At 41.5% G+C, this 16,769-nt stretch overlaps 1 protein-coding gene across 5 annotated transcripts in view; it reads right to left on the bottom strand.

The window, feature by feature from the left end:
- Positions 1-716: 716 nt before the first annotated feature.
- Positions 717-16,769, bottom strand: part of LOC311193652 (phosphatidylinositol 3-kinase regulatory subunit gamma) — a gene marked incomplete at both ends in the record, with an annotated part of 72,207 nt that continues 56,154 nt past the window's right edge. For 3 of the 5 annotated variants that reach the window (XM_084266554.1, XM_084266555.1, XM_084266556.1), the window contains 9 exons: positions 717-918; positions 2,290-2,460; positions 2,825-2,899; positions 3,734-3,910; positions 5,030-5,172; positions 5,955-6,080; positions 6,933-7,113; positions 8,538-8,636; positions 10,889-11,000. In XM_084266554.1, coding sequence (XP_084122680.1) covers positions 717-918; positions 2,290-2,460; positions 2,825-2,899; positions 3,734-3,910; positions 5,030-5,172; positions 5,955-6,080; positions 6,933-7,113; positions 8,538-8,636; positions 10,889-11,000 — 1,286 coding nt within the window. The remainder of the gene's footprint in view (positions 919-2,289; positions 2,461-2,824; positions 2,900-3,733; positions 3,911-5,029; positions 5,173-5,954; positions 6,081-6,932; positions 7,114-8,537; positions 8,637-10,888; positions 11,001-16,769) is intronic. The other 2 variants (XM_084266557.1, XM_084266558.1) reach the window with 2 other exon arrangements.

Raw genomic sequence — 16,769 nt, 5'->3', positions numbered from 1 at the left:
TTTTGGTGTGTTCAATTTGGTTATAAATGTTTCCTTTAAGTGAAGACCTGTAGTGCCATTGAAACCAAAACTTTGTTACTGTTGGCAAAAAAAAAAAAGAAGAAATAAAGCAACTTTTCTTTACAAGCATTTTTCCATTTAAATAAAAACCTGAAGCTTTCCCATAATTCCTTTGGTCTTCTCTCACCAAATTCCATGCTACCTCAAGACAAGCCTTCTTTTGGAAGTTCGGCTGAATCGCAGTGAAGCTGCTAAAATTAACAGAGAAGAATTGCTGTGGTAGAGTTTCCCCCCTAGTTTCTTGGGAGTTTAAGACTGAAAGACATTACTGATGCCTCAATACAGAGGCTTCAAATTGTCTCTACAAGAACAAGAGAAAACAAAATCCAATTGGAAGTTCCACTGAAGGTGCCTGGCAAAAAATTATTTCCATAAAACGATGTTTTGCTTCCAGTATTTTTGTATGCATTGTGTTTATTCCCCTCATAAGGAAACAAAAGTATCAGTGTAAAAGCACAGCTGAGCTTTTAAGGTAGCACCAGGACACCTACACCCAAGTTGTCATCTTGTTGCTGCTAGGCCTCTTTTTGATTCACATTCACAGAATCACTTCTTGTGCAAAACAAGCAGTCTAAGGAGAAAGAATGCCCTCCAAGTTCTAATAAAAATTGTAGAAAAGAATCCAAGATAGCCAACACTTTCCTCCTCCCCAAAATTTATCTGCAGAGAGAGGGGGGCATCTGTGCGTAGACAGGATAAGCAAGCCTGACATTTAGGGAATCGTTGTGTTGGACAAGGGATGTCTGCTGGTAATGAAGAACCAAATCCTTAAGTGTGCTGTACAGATTATATGGTTCTGCAAACCCGTAACCTCTTGGAGTGCTGTAGATCACACAGTGCTTCACTTCTCCATCAGCTCTGCAAAGAAAGAAACCAGGGGAGTTTAACATCAAAGAACAAACCCAAAGTGACAGTCTCTTAACAATTAACTAATGCAGCCAGTCACTAAATTACATAATGGAGGACACAGCAGATGCAAGTTGAGAAGATTAATATAGTCTGTGAAGAAACAGTGCTTCAGGGCATGAGATTAAACACTGTTGCGTAACAATCCACATATGAAGCCTCTTCTCTCGCAGCAGGACAATTCCCTACAGCATTGTTCTCCAAATACTTCTTGGGAAAAAAGTCAAGAGCTTATTGGAGAAGATAAGCACCTGAAGTCATGTTATACACAAAGTCATGGCTATCTGGAAACCTTTCCACTAAGCGAAGAAGCAAAAGCCCACAAATTCTTAGGATTTGCAAAGTATTCAACGAAGTACAGTGCTAACCTTCACTATGTGTTTTTTAATGTTAAGCATGACAAGGGTTTATTATCAGAACTTATAACGACTGAGCCCCTAACTTGGCAAAGCAGTTACTGCAATAGTTTTTTCCAAAAATTTATCCACCAGAAAGACTGTAATCCCTGTCCTGAAGCCTATTACAATCCATGTCACATGTAGGAACAGGTTACGTTATGCCATTCCTCTGCTAGGTTGTAGTATGATACCAACCAAGTGAACGTATCTGATGAACTCATCACTTCACCAACCGTGACAAATAGTATCCTGAAGCTAGCAGATACTACAATCTTCAGTTACCTTGAGGTGATACACCTCTGTATATCCATTTCTCAGACTTGCTTTCAGAAGCAATTAACCTCATGTGAAACAAATCAGTGAAAGCCATTTTGTGCTCCAGAACAGGCTTGAAGGATTTTTAGATAATGGAATCGGAGTATTTCTGACCTCCCATTACACCAGCATAAAATGAAGTGAAACACAAGAAATCAATGCAAGGCTGTGTGAATGTTATAAGAACTACTGCTCACAAACATCTCCTCTGAAGCATCACCATTATCTTAAACATACAAGAGTGCATCTAGAGTTATCCATGTCTGAAAACAAGAGAAGATGTTACAGCTTTACAGCCCCGTTTTTCTTCTTCCCAAGGGTTCCTTGGCAGACATGAATATGGAAGAATTTGGCCTTAATTTATTTACAACTGTAGAGCTTTAAGTTGGGATACTTCAGAATTTTATACTAGCTGCTGTGGTGACTGAAGAGACTGCTAGGACAGACTCCAGTTGTTGCACATTCAAAGCACGTTTTGGCAAAAAAGCTTTTATCATACTAGTCCTCATGCAAACATGTAACACATTCCAATGGGTAGGCCAAGATTAGGTCTGGCTGCAGTAGAGATTTATGAATTGAGTAGTTAGAACAAAAAGGAAAACAGACTTACACCACAGAACAAGCATAACATCCTTTCTTGCTACTCTCTCGAATTAAGAACGCTCCATCAGGTTTCCCACAGAGCAAGTCTTCCGCTTGGATACGGTTGAGATCTCCAACAAACCAAGTCTTCTCATCATGATGTGGCAGGTTCTCATCTTCTTCATTCACAAAGTATGTGCTGAAAGAGGGAATAAAGTTGTCAACTTGACCGGTAGTCAGTAAAGTTGTTAATAAGCAAAGCGATTTCTGTTTACAGAAATCATTCAAGGAAATACCAAAACACATCAGGATTGGCAAGTCAGGCTCCTGATGGAGGAATATTAAAGGCTTCAACCTATTAGTTAATAGTTGCAACTTTGCTTAATCTGAAGTGTTTCATCAGCCCTTCTGTCTCACATGACATACAGTTCCCCTGGAGAATTTCTCCCTTTTTCTACAGTCCTCTAGTGAGGAACTGATGTTTCATATTATCAACCCCCACAAGAGAAAACACTTATTAATGGAACACTTCTCAGTAAAATCATATGTATAATGACACTTACTCATCAATATTTTCATTTTTGATCCCCAGCCAGTCATTTATTCGCTTCTGTCTCACCCCTTTGTGATTGAGCCATCTGCCAGAAGAAGAGAGAATTGATGTTAGTTACTTCAGAGTAGATGTACGGGTGTTCTTACTGAGCAAGCTGAAGCTCAGGCACAAGGTCCCACAAAGAAACAGTCTGGAGCTTAGCTTGTTCTCCAGAAACACCATAGATTCCATAAGAGTGCTTCCTTGCATCACCTTCTGAGATGTCTCCCTTACTGGACATGACAAAAAAGAGCCACAAAGCAAGCTCTTCAATAGAGAAAAAGGAGGGTATCACTGAGGAAGAGGCACTGTTCTGCACAGTGCAGACCAGAAAGCAATCAGAATACAAATTGTAACAGCTGCCAGTGTCCCTTGGGGAAACAAAACGGGTGCTGCCACTGGCTTCTTGTAACCTCCTAACGTCATCTTTGAAATAGTGCTTTTCCCTTTGTCGTCTGCCAGAATCCTAGTGCACTGAGTCCAGCCCAAGGACACTAGGAGCTGGGAAACAAGGGTATCAGTGAAATCGAGGGTGGGTACGAACAACATCTGCTGCACCCAGGACAAAAAGTACTAACCTCTGTTGCAGCAGCAGGAACAGGGTTTGATTAGAGCTCATTTATCTTAAATGTTTTATTTATGGGAGTTGCAGAATGTGTGCCTAGTTGTAGCAGGCTCTTAAGTCTGACAACAGCATAAAGGAATTAAGTAATGAAGAGGTCAACCAATTACTCAGACATCCCATGCCAGAATGTAGTACCTTAACACTCACAGATCTTTGGTTATGAAAAGAAAATTAAATTCCCATTATCCTGATAGAAAGTCATTAATCGGGTTCATCAGAGACGTTATTCTGAGGTACAAGGTCAGGCTTACTTACACAAGATACTGATCTCTGATTTTGCGGAGCTGAATCAGGTCAGGCTTGATACTATTCATTTTCTTATCAGTCTCCCTGTTGTCCAGAGCTTGTTTCTTCAAATCTTGTTCCAAGCGCATTTTACTGTCGTGGATCTCACCCAGACGTGATTTCAATTTTTCATAGTTCATCATTATCCTGCAAACAAGTGTAATAGTCGAGAGGTGAGGCCAAACCACTCTAGAACTGAAGCTTACTGGCAGCATCTATACAAAAGTAACACAAAAACTACCCTAACAGCAGCTCCTCCCTTTGATCAGCTCATTTTCACAGGAAAAGGACAGATAAGAGTGCCAGAAGAAAACCTACTGCCAGAAGGCCTAGCACACTCTTGCATAGTTTGAAACTTCAGTTTATCTTAATGTATTTCCTTCTGGCAAAGGAACAAATTATCTCTAGGAGGGCAAGATTCTTCCTTCACCATCGGATTAATTTGTGGTATATCACTTATGCAATCCCGCCACAGGTATCAATAGTAGTGAGATTTCAAATGCTGACTTCAATTAGTGATCAAGAGCTACCAGGAAGTAACGCTGCCCATCTCTTCATTCAAGATTAGTTTTGCAGGTTTGGTACAATTCAGAAAAAAAAACTTATTTCCCTGCTAATTATCTTTAGTCAAACGAAGCACCACAACTGCATAGTGAGATTGTTCTAGGTGTTTCAGTCTAAAAGTCTCCTTGAGGTTACCCTGCCACGACTCATAAAGCACTGTGTCATGTTCAGTATTATACCTGGTGTTTTTTCAAAGGCCCAGGCACAGCTTTTTCTGCCAGGATCTTCCCAGAAGGGTAATTTCAAACAAGGTCCTTACTGACTTTCTGTTAGATGACCACTCTCTCACTACCAACTGCTGGCAATTACTCTTCTTCTTTGAAAGTGACTGAAGCTGCCTATGGGCTATGAGATTTACCAGATCTATGTCCATTTCACAGTTTAAAAGCAAAGGTTTTTCTGAATTAGATTCTGAGCTAATCCAAACAGAAGCAGAATAAGCAAACACAACTATTATTTCCTGATCCCCATCACAGTATCTTGATATAATGAAGAGATTCCTCTACTTGGGCTGCCTACAATGCAGGTCCTTGACAGAAGAGAGCTTTACTGAAGTTTCAGTCACCTTGAAGGAAGGTCTCCTAGAGACTACTGCGTTTACAGAGTGTTTTATATGATGCAGTATTACACACAAGAATTTCATGGGAGTGTCAATGAGGACACTAGTTCTTCCTTGTAAGCAAACATGGCATGAGAACCTACCGTTCAATTTCTTTGTCGTTCCCCTCTCTGCGAAATCGCTCAATGTATTCTTTGCTGTATCGCTCTTGTGAGTGGCACTGTTCCTCAAATATCTTAATAGTTTCATTAAATGCTTCAATTGCAGTCCTCTTCATCTGAATTTCCTACGTGAGGAAAGAGTCTTTCATCATTTGTTCATGATACAGATGACAATGCAAGACTCAATTATGCTCCCTAAATTGACTGAGAAGATGAACCTATCCCATCCCCCCCGCCAGCAAGTCAAAATGTGATTAATCAGTTTTAAATTTAGTCAAATGTCTGAGTAGAGTCAGGGAAGTACAGGGAAGACATACCCGCTGTAAATCCACCCTCCTCTCCCACTTGATGCTATTAGGCTGCAAACCCCTCAAATATTTTAGTCATATTTTCCATCTTAGTTTTCAGGAAGACTGCCAGCAAACCTCCTCCCTGTATATGAACTATCTTATTTTACAAGCAGCAGTCCAAATACTGTATTCACACTTCCTTAATGCATACTATCTGGTATCTGATTTGAACACGACTTCATAAAAAACCTGGACAAACCCCTTTACAATTCTCATCACAGCATACAGCAGCTGGAAATACTCAGCAGCCAAGGAAGAAGTCTGCAGTGCAAAGCCCATAGGTGACGGTCTTCTGCACTGCTCTACCTTACACAAAAAAGCTCAGCTCTTCTTTCTTTCTTGCCCCCCACTGATACCTCTAGGACTATCAGCAACAAGTAGTATTTACTATGCTTCCACCAATTTCAAAACCACTGCTCTACTCTACAATTCACTGAGGTTTTCTTCCCTGTATTTTCTGATCTTGGGCTGCCTTTATTAGCTATAATAGGTTAAAATAATTTTCTTTTATTTTTAAACAAGAAGCAGACTTTACAGATAGCTATAGTAAAACCAACCTGTGATGTTCTGGTATATTCTTCATACAGTTTGTCGTACTCTTTACTCTTTTCCTGATACTGAGCATGGTATTCTTGAAGCTTTTTACCTACTGCATCTATATTATCTTCTTTCACCAACTGGTCCTGTACATACAAAAAGCTATTAAGTCCAAGCAAAGCACCTTCTCCTTAAGACCATTTGTTTGTCCCTTTATGTACGTTGACATTTTACAGCTATTAGCATCATTTCTATAATCAGGTTTCCACAGACTATAAAACATATCTAAATCCTCTTTCTTCCACGCAACAAGCTCCACAGTTTACAGACAGCAGGAACTGGAACTATGTGACACCGAGAATGATGCCAAAATACTAAGCTTCCAAAACCACACTACAGCCATGGTCTAGGATCTCTATCCCCTATTGGAGCAAGGAGGGAACGAATTGCTTGGAATCTGACATTAAAGAGCAGGAGAGTTTTGGGTTTTTTCCCCCCAGAAAAGCTCTGAAGTTCTTTTTCCTTACTGCAGGACAATGTCTTGCCTGCTGAAGAAAATGTTAAAACACATTCTTGAAACATTTAGATGGTTATGCACAGAGCAAGCAGCTGCATGGCTCATATGTGCTTCAAGGGCAACACTGTCTAGAACAGTGCCCTGCGGGTCCACAAGGGTCATGGGGGACAATAAATATAAACAACTCAGAGAGGCTCAAGTCTGCTGCATGTCAGGATTTCAATTCTCTGTTGGACTGCTCCAATGGAGACTGGAAACTTGATAAAATGAAGAAGTTTAAATGGTTAGACAATTGAGAAGTCTCATTATTTTGAGCAAAGTGAGGTTGAATGGGAAAACTCACATTTCTTACCCATTTAAAAGAAAAAAATGAGAGTTTACAGAGGAAAAAAAAATACACATTTGTGGTTTGGGTTTTGTTTGATTTGTTTTTTTTCACTTGTCTGCACTAATAGTTATTGGGGTCTGATGAAGATCTTACCTGCTGGTACCGGGACACTGGGTACATCAATTTCACATCAAGCTTGGGGTTATACTGCGCAAGAGACTCGTTGCGGTAGTGGTTAATCAGTTCCACAACTGAATTAAATGTCAGTGGATCAGAAAAGCCGTATTTGCCATCCCGGTGATAGATCTTGATCAGTTTATTGTTGCCACCCTTCCTGTAAAGCAGTATAATCATTCAGAGGTTTTACTGTGTGCCTCCCATGCCTCTTTCACCACTAACAGACACCAGTGAGATTCCTGGGCAAGCGGCTTTGACACTGTACACCTTCATAGCCATTCTCTACATGCTAGCAGATAGTAGGTAGTTTAAGAGGCAATACACACTGAATTACCAGCAGACGTTATTTGACCAGGAGCAAAGCCCAAAGAAAATCTCTTTCTGCGTGTTCATTCTGAGGTCAGCTTACAGTATTTAAGACTTCGCTTTCCCCGAAGTTTTGCAAGGGAAAAGGAGGATGCTGAAGGCTGAAGAAAGGAGCCATGTGAAAACCCAAGCCCACAATTTCCTGCAATTTTGGGTCAGCAACAGTATACAACTGAGCAGACATTTATACAGTGATTAACAAGTCTTTTGAGTTATGGATGCTAATACAGGATACATGAACCTAAACAAAATCCTTTGAGGATTACAAGATGGTTGTAAGTTTAGGACTTTACATTATCCAGATTTATACATTCTAGTGGTTTCCACAAATATAGGGCTTATTTCTTCCTTTTTTACCGACAGACTGTTTAGGCAATATCCTGTCCTTTCTCCACTCTCAATTTCAGTTCCTAAAACACATCTGCATTCAGCAAAATAACCAAATCATGCCAAACCTTAGCACACAAGCCTTGAACTTCAAGGCAGAAGTCAAAGCAGAATTTAAACTACACCTTTGGGATCAAACCTGCCATTAAGACACCAGAATTTTACAGCAAGATCAAATATCTACCATATCATAATAACTCCCAAAGGCGTGCTACAGAGGCAGTGGCTTATGCACCTCACCTGTTTGCCCTAACAGCCAATCTCAGGAGCCTGGCAGAGACAAGCGGCTGGACAGGCTGGGCAAGGCACCAGCAGCTAGTCACATGAGGTCTGCTTCCTAACTGCAGTGCTGGGGCAGCTCTGGGAAGCCTGCCACTTGCAGATAATTTTAATGAAGAAAGGAACATGGCTCCCCTTCAATATTTCATAAACTTAAGATCAGAAAGCACAAGATCCTCTTTACAAAGACACCATGTTCAATTCTCCAGAGCTGCATGCTGATGAGATATTCAACACACTCCCATTAATCAAAGCCCTAGCTTATAAACACCTTTTACCTTTGCAGTTCTGAAACAGTGAAGCACTACAGAGTGGTTCTGCTCCCCAAGTCCCATCTACAGAGATCCTTACTGCCTGGATTGACAGGATTCAATGCACAGAACAGAACCAACTATCAAAGCTGGCTATTTATTTGCTCACTCTGATCTGAAGTACTTTGGGGAACATCTCTCAACTTGAGCCATGTCAGCTTTACACAGCCTCTGCTGTCACCAGTATAGTAAAACCCCGAGTAGCTAGTTGCTACGTGGACAACTGCTCAACGCTTACCGTAACGTCAGAGTGTAGTCTCCCTGCATCTTGGTTGATGCATCACGCACCAGAAATGTTCCATCTGGCATGTCTCGTAATTTGTCATTTACTTCTTCCCTGAAGAACGAAAAGGAAGGGAGAATTAGAAAAATTAAGGACATGGTTATCTTTGCCACAGGTGTCAATACTGGAGCCAGTAACACCAACATGCATAAGGAGTTCAATCTTCAAAATATCAGACAATCTTCTTTCACACTCAGGATCTCCAGTCTTTTAGGCCATCTAAAATAAGTCTGAACTCATGTAGTTATACTAAAAAATAACAGCTGCAGTCAACTGCCACTTAGGAAGTGTCTGTTTAAGCAACAGTAGTGGCTGTGTCTCCAAGTTCACAGCCTTTCCCTGTAATCTGCTCAGGTTTTAAAGTCCACACTGGAAACAGGTGCCCTTTGAGAAGCCTGTCCTGACCTCTTAAGAAACGGTCTCTAGCATCATAGCTCAAAGGTGTCTAAAGTTTAGCACAGTTTTAGTCTCAAGAGACTCATTATTGGCTTAACTCTGATCTTATTTACAACCATTTTAAGCCACTACAACCTTGCTAGCTGCAGTGTAACTTTTGCTTATTTACAACTGAAGCAAAGAGATACTCACTCCAGAGCTTTAAGCTACATCAAGAAATCTTTTAGTGGAAGTACATGTAAGTATTAAGAAAATTATTCCAACTGAAGAGTTAAGTGCCTCACTAGGTTTGACTATTTCACCCAGACTACTTATCTCTCTCTGTAACCAGTTCTGAGAAGTGCTAATGCAATCCTTTGGAAACTAAAGTTTATCAAGTAGCTTCAACATTATCTAAGTGAGGTAGAAAGCCTGCTTGAAACTTAGCAAGAAAAATCAAGAACAGCTTTTCTGTTCAAATACTGAGGAACAGAAGGATTCTCACAAAACAGCCTTAGTTTTAACTACCTGAAAATCATTCTGTTTGTAAAACTGGCTCCTATTAAGTATCACATGCGTATCCACTTACTCCTCTCCAAACATTTTACAGACAGGACCTAGTTAACTCAAATGGACTTCTTTCTGAATGGACAGGGATGATCTAAGTGCTTGGGTCTGCAAGTGGCACCCTGGAACTTGTGACAAAATTTTCAACACAAGTTCCTGACCGAAGAACATTGCTCCTACCCTGACAGCCCAACGCAGACTGTATCTGCTGGCTGTCAACTCAGGGTCATAAACGATTCTGTCCTTACGTAAGTGTGTATCACATTTTAATCTAAAAAAGCCACTCCAATGTGATTTGTATTGCATTAACTCCTGTTAATTGAGGAACAAATCTACAGTCAATAAAGTGATACCAATATCAAGCAGTTTTAAACTAAACCCAGCAGGTTTTGCCACTGCTTTGATTTAGAATTAACAGGAAAATACCACTGCCGGGGTCCTTCAAAAGCAAGAACTATATGGGTTTGCTTTATAAAGATAAGGGTGGTACAATAAAGATATGACATTTTTATTTCCCATATAGAGCTTCAGTGACCTACTGTGGCAAAACATCCTTCTTGCCTCTATCTGACAAAGTTTCAAAGTGTTACGTACACAAGTTTGAGCAATGCCTGATCACACTCCCATCATGCTCACACTTCCCCTTACAGATCCAAACTTTACACTCTTCAGCAGTGCCTTAAGAGGGAAGAGACACTTCAGCTCTTTTATTAAGCTATTAAGTACATAAAAACTGGCAGTTTATTTTCTGAACCTAACCCAAGCCATCTATTTTCTCAAGCACATAGAAAAGGGTTTGCTTAAGGGGTAAAACTTCAGTTATCTGCTTGATATAGCTAGTGCTGGTTAGCATGTGTAAGGACAATTTTTGTACCATCATGTTGTAGAAATTAATACAGATGCAATTTTAACCACATGTTAAAGAAATCAAAAGTAAAAATGCAACTCCTTTTATTCTGAGCAAGCCTCCTACTGAAAGTTTGGTGAACTGCAAGCATCCCAGCATTGTATGCTGACAAAGCCTTATTAGCTAGCACATTCAGAAAAAACTTTTCTTTTGAACTAAATAATTTTCTCTTTTTTTAAGACTTTGTGTATCTGGAGAAGTTTAAAAAGTCAAAATAATGGTCACCAAGATTGGCAATATCTGCACCAGAACAGTCACAACTTAAACACAAGTCCTGAATCCAGCTGAATACTTCCATTTAGGTGCCCTGCCAAGTATAGTCTTGAAGCGTTTCTGTCCTGTAAAATGCTGCCTGAAATAGGCATGTTCTTTCTTTTGAGTTCTAACAGGCCTTATTCTATTTTTAATAACATGTATTCATATATCTTAGTTGATGTATTTTAGTAGTGTTGCTTACCTTGAGATGTCCCCCCAGTACCACTCTGCTTCCTGCAGAGAGAAACTGGAATTGTCCTTTATTCCATTCGTATTGACTGGAGTCATTGGTTTGGGGGGCTTTGGAGGAAGAGCTGAAAACAAAGAACAAATTAAAGAAAGGTAAACAGGGGAAAATAATCACTAAGCTGTTAATGAAATATGACAATGAAAAAGTAGGAGGAAACACTCATCTCGAACTTGGATTTCAAGCTCTCTCAAAGTAAATAGAATTTGGAATTTTTAAAGAACTTTGAAGTCAACAGCTGCACAGTGATCCCAGATTTCCTAGTACTCAAACCACACATGTACTTCAGGGAGGGGAAAGGGAAGGAGTCTGAGGAAACACAAGTTTTTGTGGAAAGGAAGGCTGGATGAGGCATGACTACGAGAGCAATCACCACCTAAACCTCCAGACAAGTTACAAAGATGTGTTGTCTTTGAAAGCCAGAGCCTGGAGACCACTGTGGAAAAACTCCAGTTGCTCAGGTGTCACCAGTCCTTGTACCAACCCATAAGAGCAGACACTATTCTTCAGAGAGGAAAATACTGCTAGTGAGAGACGTGGTGGCTGGGCAGTGGTGTATCTATCATGGGCCTAAGGTTTACGCTTCACACTAGATTTGTCATTTAAGCTCTCCTTAGGAACAAAAGCTATGAATCTTCGACTACTACAGGACACAAGGTGATAAAGGAAGGGGAAAGGGGACATTAGGTCATTATCAGAGCGCCAGCACTACTTTACCTAGCTGAAGTGTTTACTGCATGCAAGGGGATGCTGCAAGTCCTTGAAAGACTGGCAGAACTGCACATCTGTAGGGCTAGTGCACACCTGCTCAGAATTCCCCTATTCTGAATTCAAGGAAAACAAGCTTTTACTTCCTTTCTCACAATAGGGCACACAATGCAAAGGCATTCTGCACACTGAAGCTCTATTTGGTCACTTTTTGCTCAACTAACTTTTATTATGGTCCTGAATGCAGAGCCCCTGATCAGGAATACTTCAGCAGCCACAGGCATGCTCACATACTGGTAGATACTCATCTGTCAGCAGAAAGGCATCATACTATTTTCTTGGAGAAAGACGTCAGGAGTACTCTCTGCCCTGCTTTGCAGGGCCTGAATGCTTTGCCAAGGCCCCAAAAATGCCCAGTTTCAGTTACTTTGTGAGACAGAGTCTTTTACAAGGGCAAGTAATATTTGAATTCAGAATAAGAAAGCAGCTACAAACATTGATTTGCTACTAGCACATTTTTAAGCCAGACCCTGAACATCTGTGCTCCCAGCCCTGTGCCCTAGCCATCAGATTACACAAGCATCAGCAAGCAGACCTGACACACACTGACAACAGCCATCTTTCAGACACACACAATCCCTGTGCATAAGCAGAAATACAAATAAAGGAACCAGAAAGAAGATTTTGATCTCCAGCTCCAGTGTGGAATGGCTTAACACTGAGAGGTGTGCTACTTGGCACCATCCCTCTGCTCACCCCTGAGCCACACCTCCCACATTAAAGAAGAGAAAACAGCGTTCCAACTGCAGTTCCAAATACCATTTCATGTTGAATATCCACACAGTAACTTCACTGTTCTCAGACAAACCAGTAGAATCTCTAATCGAGCCAATCTAAACTAAATCTGAACCTTGACCCAGACGTTTGCACCCTGGGGTTGCTGACCAAACACCTGATTCAGATAGCAGCATTCATTCTGCGGGACTGAGCATTAAACCATAGCATACAGGTTCTTTTTATGGGGGAAGCTGGGAACTTTCAGGTGTGCACATATCTAGTGAGGCAATAAGAGGTCTTGTTATAAAAGGAAGGTGAAAACCTTTGGATTCAGTGAAATAGCTTCCTGGTTAGGAGGCTTCAGTTACTCCTAGCTCAGCTACTGCAGTTGTTTGTATAGCACCTAAGCATTTGTACAAAGCACCATTGAGAGTAAGATGCAGTTCTAACCCTACTTTGCTTCAAGCTCCTAGCCCTCTCCCACTTCTGCAGGGTCAGTGGAACATATATCCAGACTAAGCCTGTAGAATCAACTGTATTTATGGTGCCCTAAGCTGTTTCATCTCCTCCATTCAAAGTTGCTGAATCTGGGCTGTGCTACCCTACACCTTCTGAGCGATGGGACAGGCACAGCCGTTCTTTGTCTCATCAGTGTCTGCACCCTGCAGTAAATAAGACTTCAGAAAACTTGCAGATGCTCTCATCTATTTCAGAATCTTTCACAGACTCTGAGACATCAACAAGCACATGAGGATCCAAGTAAAAACCACTCAATAGCATGGAGAATTCTTAGAGAACTGTACTAGCACCAGCAATTATTTCACTGGGTCTTGAAAGTTAAGGCTTGGGCATATCAAAAACTTCAGGGTATTTTACAGCGTAAAAGCCGCTTTTACACCCGTGTAAAAGCCTGATTTACACTGGTAATAGGGGCTTTCCAGAAGAGGCTTTCAAGTATTCTCTAGAGTACTTGAATACTTCTCTAGCACTCCTTGAAAGATTAAGTCTTGCTCCTTTATATACTGTGGAATTAGTTAGCAGCTTTGTTAGGGCTCACTCCAAAGCACCGGGCACAGAAAAGCAAACTTACAAAGAGTGGAAAAGTAAGGACCAGGAGCTTGGCATGTGACAGAGCACTAGACATTACACCAAGTGTCCTTACTACAGGTGGGGTTTTTTTCTCCTTCTTTCCCTTAGTAGGTCGGTATCAGATCTCACTATCACGGGGTTGTCTGCAGCACTTCATTCTGCATGAGAAATTTGGAAGGAAACCCTTCCAGGGAGAAGAATAAGGCTTGGACGGTTTCCTGTAAAACCTGACTCATGGAAGCCAGCTCTGTTCACAATAGACTTTTGAAAAATGCTTTTTAATAGCTTGCACATTTTAAAAATACAAAAGTATTTGTAAGGGTGGATCCTGTTTCCAGAGAGCTATGGATCCAATTCTTTACTTTCAATACTTTGAGCTCTTTGAGTCATAATAGATTTTCCCCTGTCTTGGATCCAGAACCAGGCTCTGCTATTGCTTTACCCATCCATTTCAGTGTTTCTTGGCTACCCTCTCAGCCCAATATGACTGCAGTCTGCACAAATGGAGAGCTGATCACAAAGGTAGTTTAAACCCCACAGCCCAGAACCTGTGATGACACAAGGGGAGCATTTTATAGCAGCAGGGCAAGTCTACTGTGACAGAGCACCATCCACCCTACTGCTGCTTTCATATCACTGGCCCAACGGGTTAAATAGAAGAGGCATCCTAAAATAGTTTTTACTAGCATCTAGAGAGCACTATATGTTTCTATGAGAAGGAACAGAGAGCCTTAGAGTCTCAGATTTTTATTTAAATTTAAAAAAAACCCCCAGTTTTATATATCCTACTTGATGAACATTAGAGAGCTTAAATCCTACAGTAAAGTAAAACACAGCTGGCTTGAAGTCAACGGGAATACTTTCAAGAGCAGCCACATCTCTTTCCATGTCACTAGGTCCAATTCTGGTCTAGCCACAGGCACAATCCTACTTTATCTCAAAACAAGCTCTAATCAGAGTGAACAATCCTGATGGTTTCTTGCCTCCTTTTTCCTGGGAGAGAAAGAACATTGATCTCAAGTGATTAACAGCACAATGGATCTATCTGTTCTAATAAAGAACTTGCTGTTAGTACCAGACACACAAGCATCCCTCCCTCACCACATCACTAGGACAGCTTTACAGTGCACATCTTTCCAAAACCCAAAGGGCAACAGCTCAGATGAACCCTTCTACTCCCATATGAGCGCATTCCCAAGATCAGATCCAGCCCCAAGTGACCACCTGCAATGACAGCAGACCAGCTCTCCCTCAAGCACAAGCATGCATCTCAATTTTTTTAGCAACTCCATCTCCCTCTCTCTAGCTTCCCCAAGCAGCCTAGCTTGAGCTAAATCCCAATCCCAGATCAGTGTCACTCAGAGAGGGGGAAATAAAAAAAGAGCTGGTGATGGAGCAGAGGCAGTGGCAGCCAATGCGGGCTGGGCCTGGGATCGGGTGATGCTGACGTCAGGCCCAGAAGGCTGCCATGCCGGCTCCTGCAGGTAGCTTCAGCCGCGCGGCTCTGCGGAGCGGCAGCGCAGGTCCTTCCAGAGAAAAGCCTATTGATCAGGCTTTGCCAAGGTAATTTTTTTTTTGATGCTTCCTTGACTGCATAGGATTGCTTTTTTAAAAGGCTACTCAAGATTTAACTGATTTGGTTCCCTAAAATTCAAACCACCTCCAAACACCAAGATGACCAAGTAAGCTGACAAGACTCTGAAGATTAGTGCAGTTGTGTTTCTTCTTAAGTGAATGTCTCTTGTAGAAAACAGAGGGCTACATTTAGCTGAAATTTAACTTCAGCGATGAACAGCGTGACTTCCACGAGGTACATACTTTTCCTAGTCAGGTTTTGAATCAAAAACTCTACAAGTTTATATGATTTAAGAGCCACCAAGCCCTATGCATGATGGTTTTCAATGGCACTAATTCAGAAGTGAAAAATGAAGAACGCCTTGGGTCTCCAAGTGCTACATCCCACACAGCATCCAGGCAAGCAGCCCGTTTCTTCTCTGGCTGCAATATTTGCATACAAGATAAACCTGCCAGTTAATTAAACGCTAATTTGCAGTTTTAAGTCAGATGCCATAGTCCAAGAATGGCTCCGTAACTTATTTCTTCCAGTATTTTCCAAGAGGTACAGGCCAGATATTTAAAAGCATGGCAGGTTCAAATGCAGTATTAAGTCTATCTTGCTGTTACAATTAATCACAACTACAAAGTTCTTTGATAAAGTCAGCAATTCCATGAGCTTGTTTACTAGCCTTCCTTCTGATGCTCTCAATCTATCCTCCCTCCACATTGTTACAAGCAGAAAATACACTGGAGGATTTCCGAGATAGTTACCCAGCTTCAAAAAGGCTGACCTATAGCAGATACCCTACACACTAACATAAAGCTCTAGACAGTGTCATTACTATGGAAACATGCAAGTAACCCATGGTTAGGCCAACTAACATTTTAATGACATAGTCCTTAATTAAGGACAAAAGGGTTTTCCCTCTGGAGATACAGATGAAAGCTTGGAATAAAAATGCAGGCTAACTTTTTTTTTTATTAAATAAAAAGTCTCCCCCACTTTTAACAGCTCTTTGTAGCCTTTGTTAGTTTCTGAAACACCTTTCTCAATTTCTCTAACACTTTTAAGGCAAAGCCTCAGGATCTTCCCCTCACTCAATAGTCCTGTACTTGTCCCTGCTGCAGGAGGCCCTCACAAGACACGTGAGGAAGCAGGCATATGCTTTCTGCACACCACTTCCAGGAAACGGGGTACTGCGTGTGCAAGGCAGCGCACCAGGGCACCGTGCTTGCGCAGAGACCTTCCAGCTGACAAAGAGGGTCCCGCGCACCTGCTGACAGCGGTTCGTTCCCCACCACTGGCAGGTAAGTTATCTTGGCAGCTCCACATCTCAGCTCGTCAGTTCTCCTGCCAAGACCCCTCTTGCAAAGTACTGAGCACCGATGCCCTTCGATGCTGCCCTTCCTCAAAGGGCGGCGAGCACGCACTGAGAACTCCTCGAGGGACAGAGAAGGAAGCTACTCGATCGCGTTATTGCTAGCCACAGAACCTCAGGCATGCTCACATTTTCACTTTCCTCCCCCAAAACAGGCAGGATGCCAAAGAGTAAGACATATTCAAAGAATTGAAGTCTTTCAATATCTCATTACAGAAAACAGCAGACAAGTTGGCAGAAAGCCAGGCAGGCTTCCAATGAAAACACTCCCATTATAGCTTTGCTTGTGTTTCTATGAACTTTCATAAAAACCAACACCTTTAAGA

The sequence above is a fragment of the Gallinula chloropus genome (assembly GCF_964237585.1).
Source record: "Gallinula chloropus genome assembly, chromosome: 6".
In the NCBI taxonomy this organism is placed as follows: domain Eukaryota; kingdom Metazoa; phylum Chordata; class Aves; order Gruiformes; family Rallidae; genus Gallinula; species Gallinula chloropus.
This window is presented reverse-complemented; position numbering and strand designations above follow the sequence as displayed.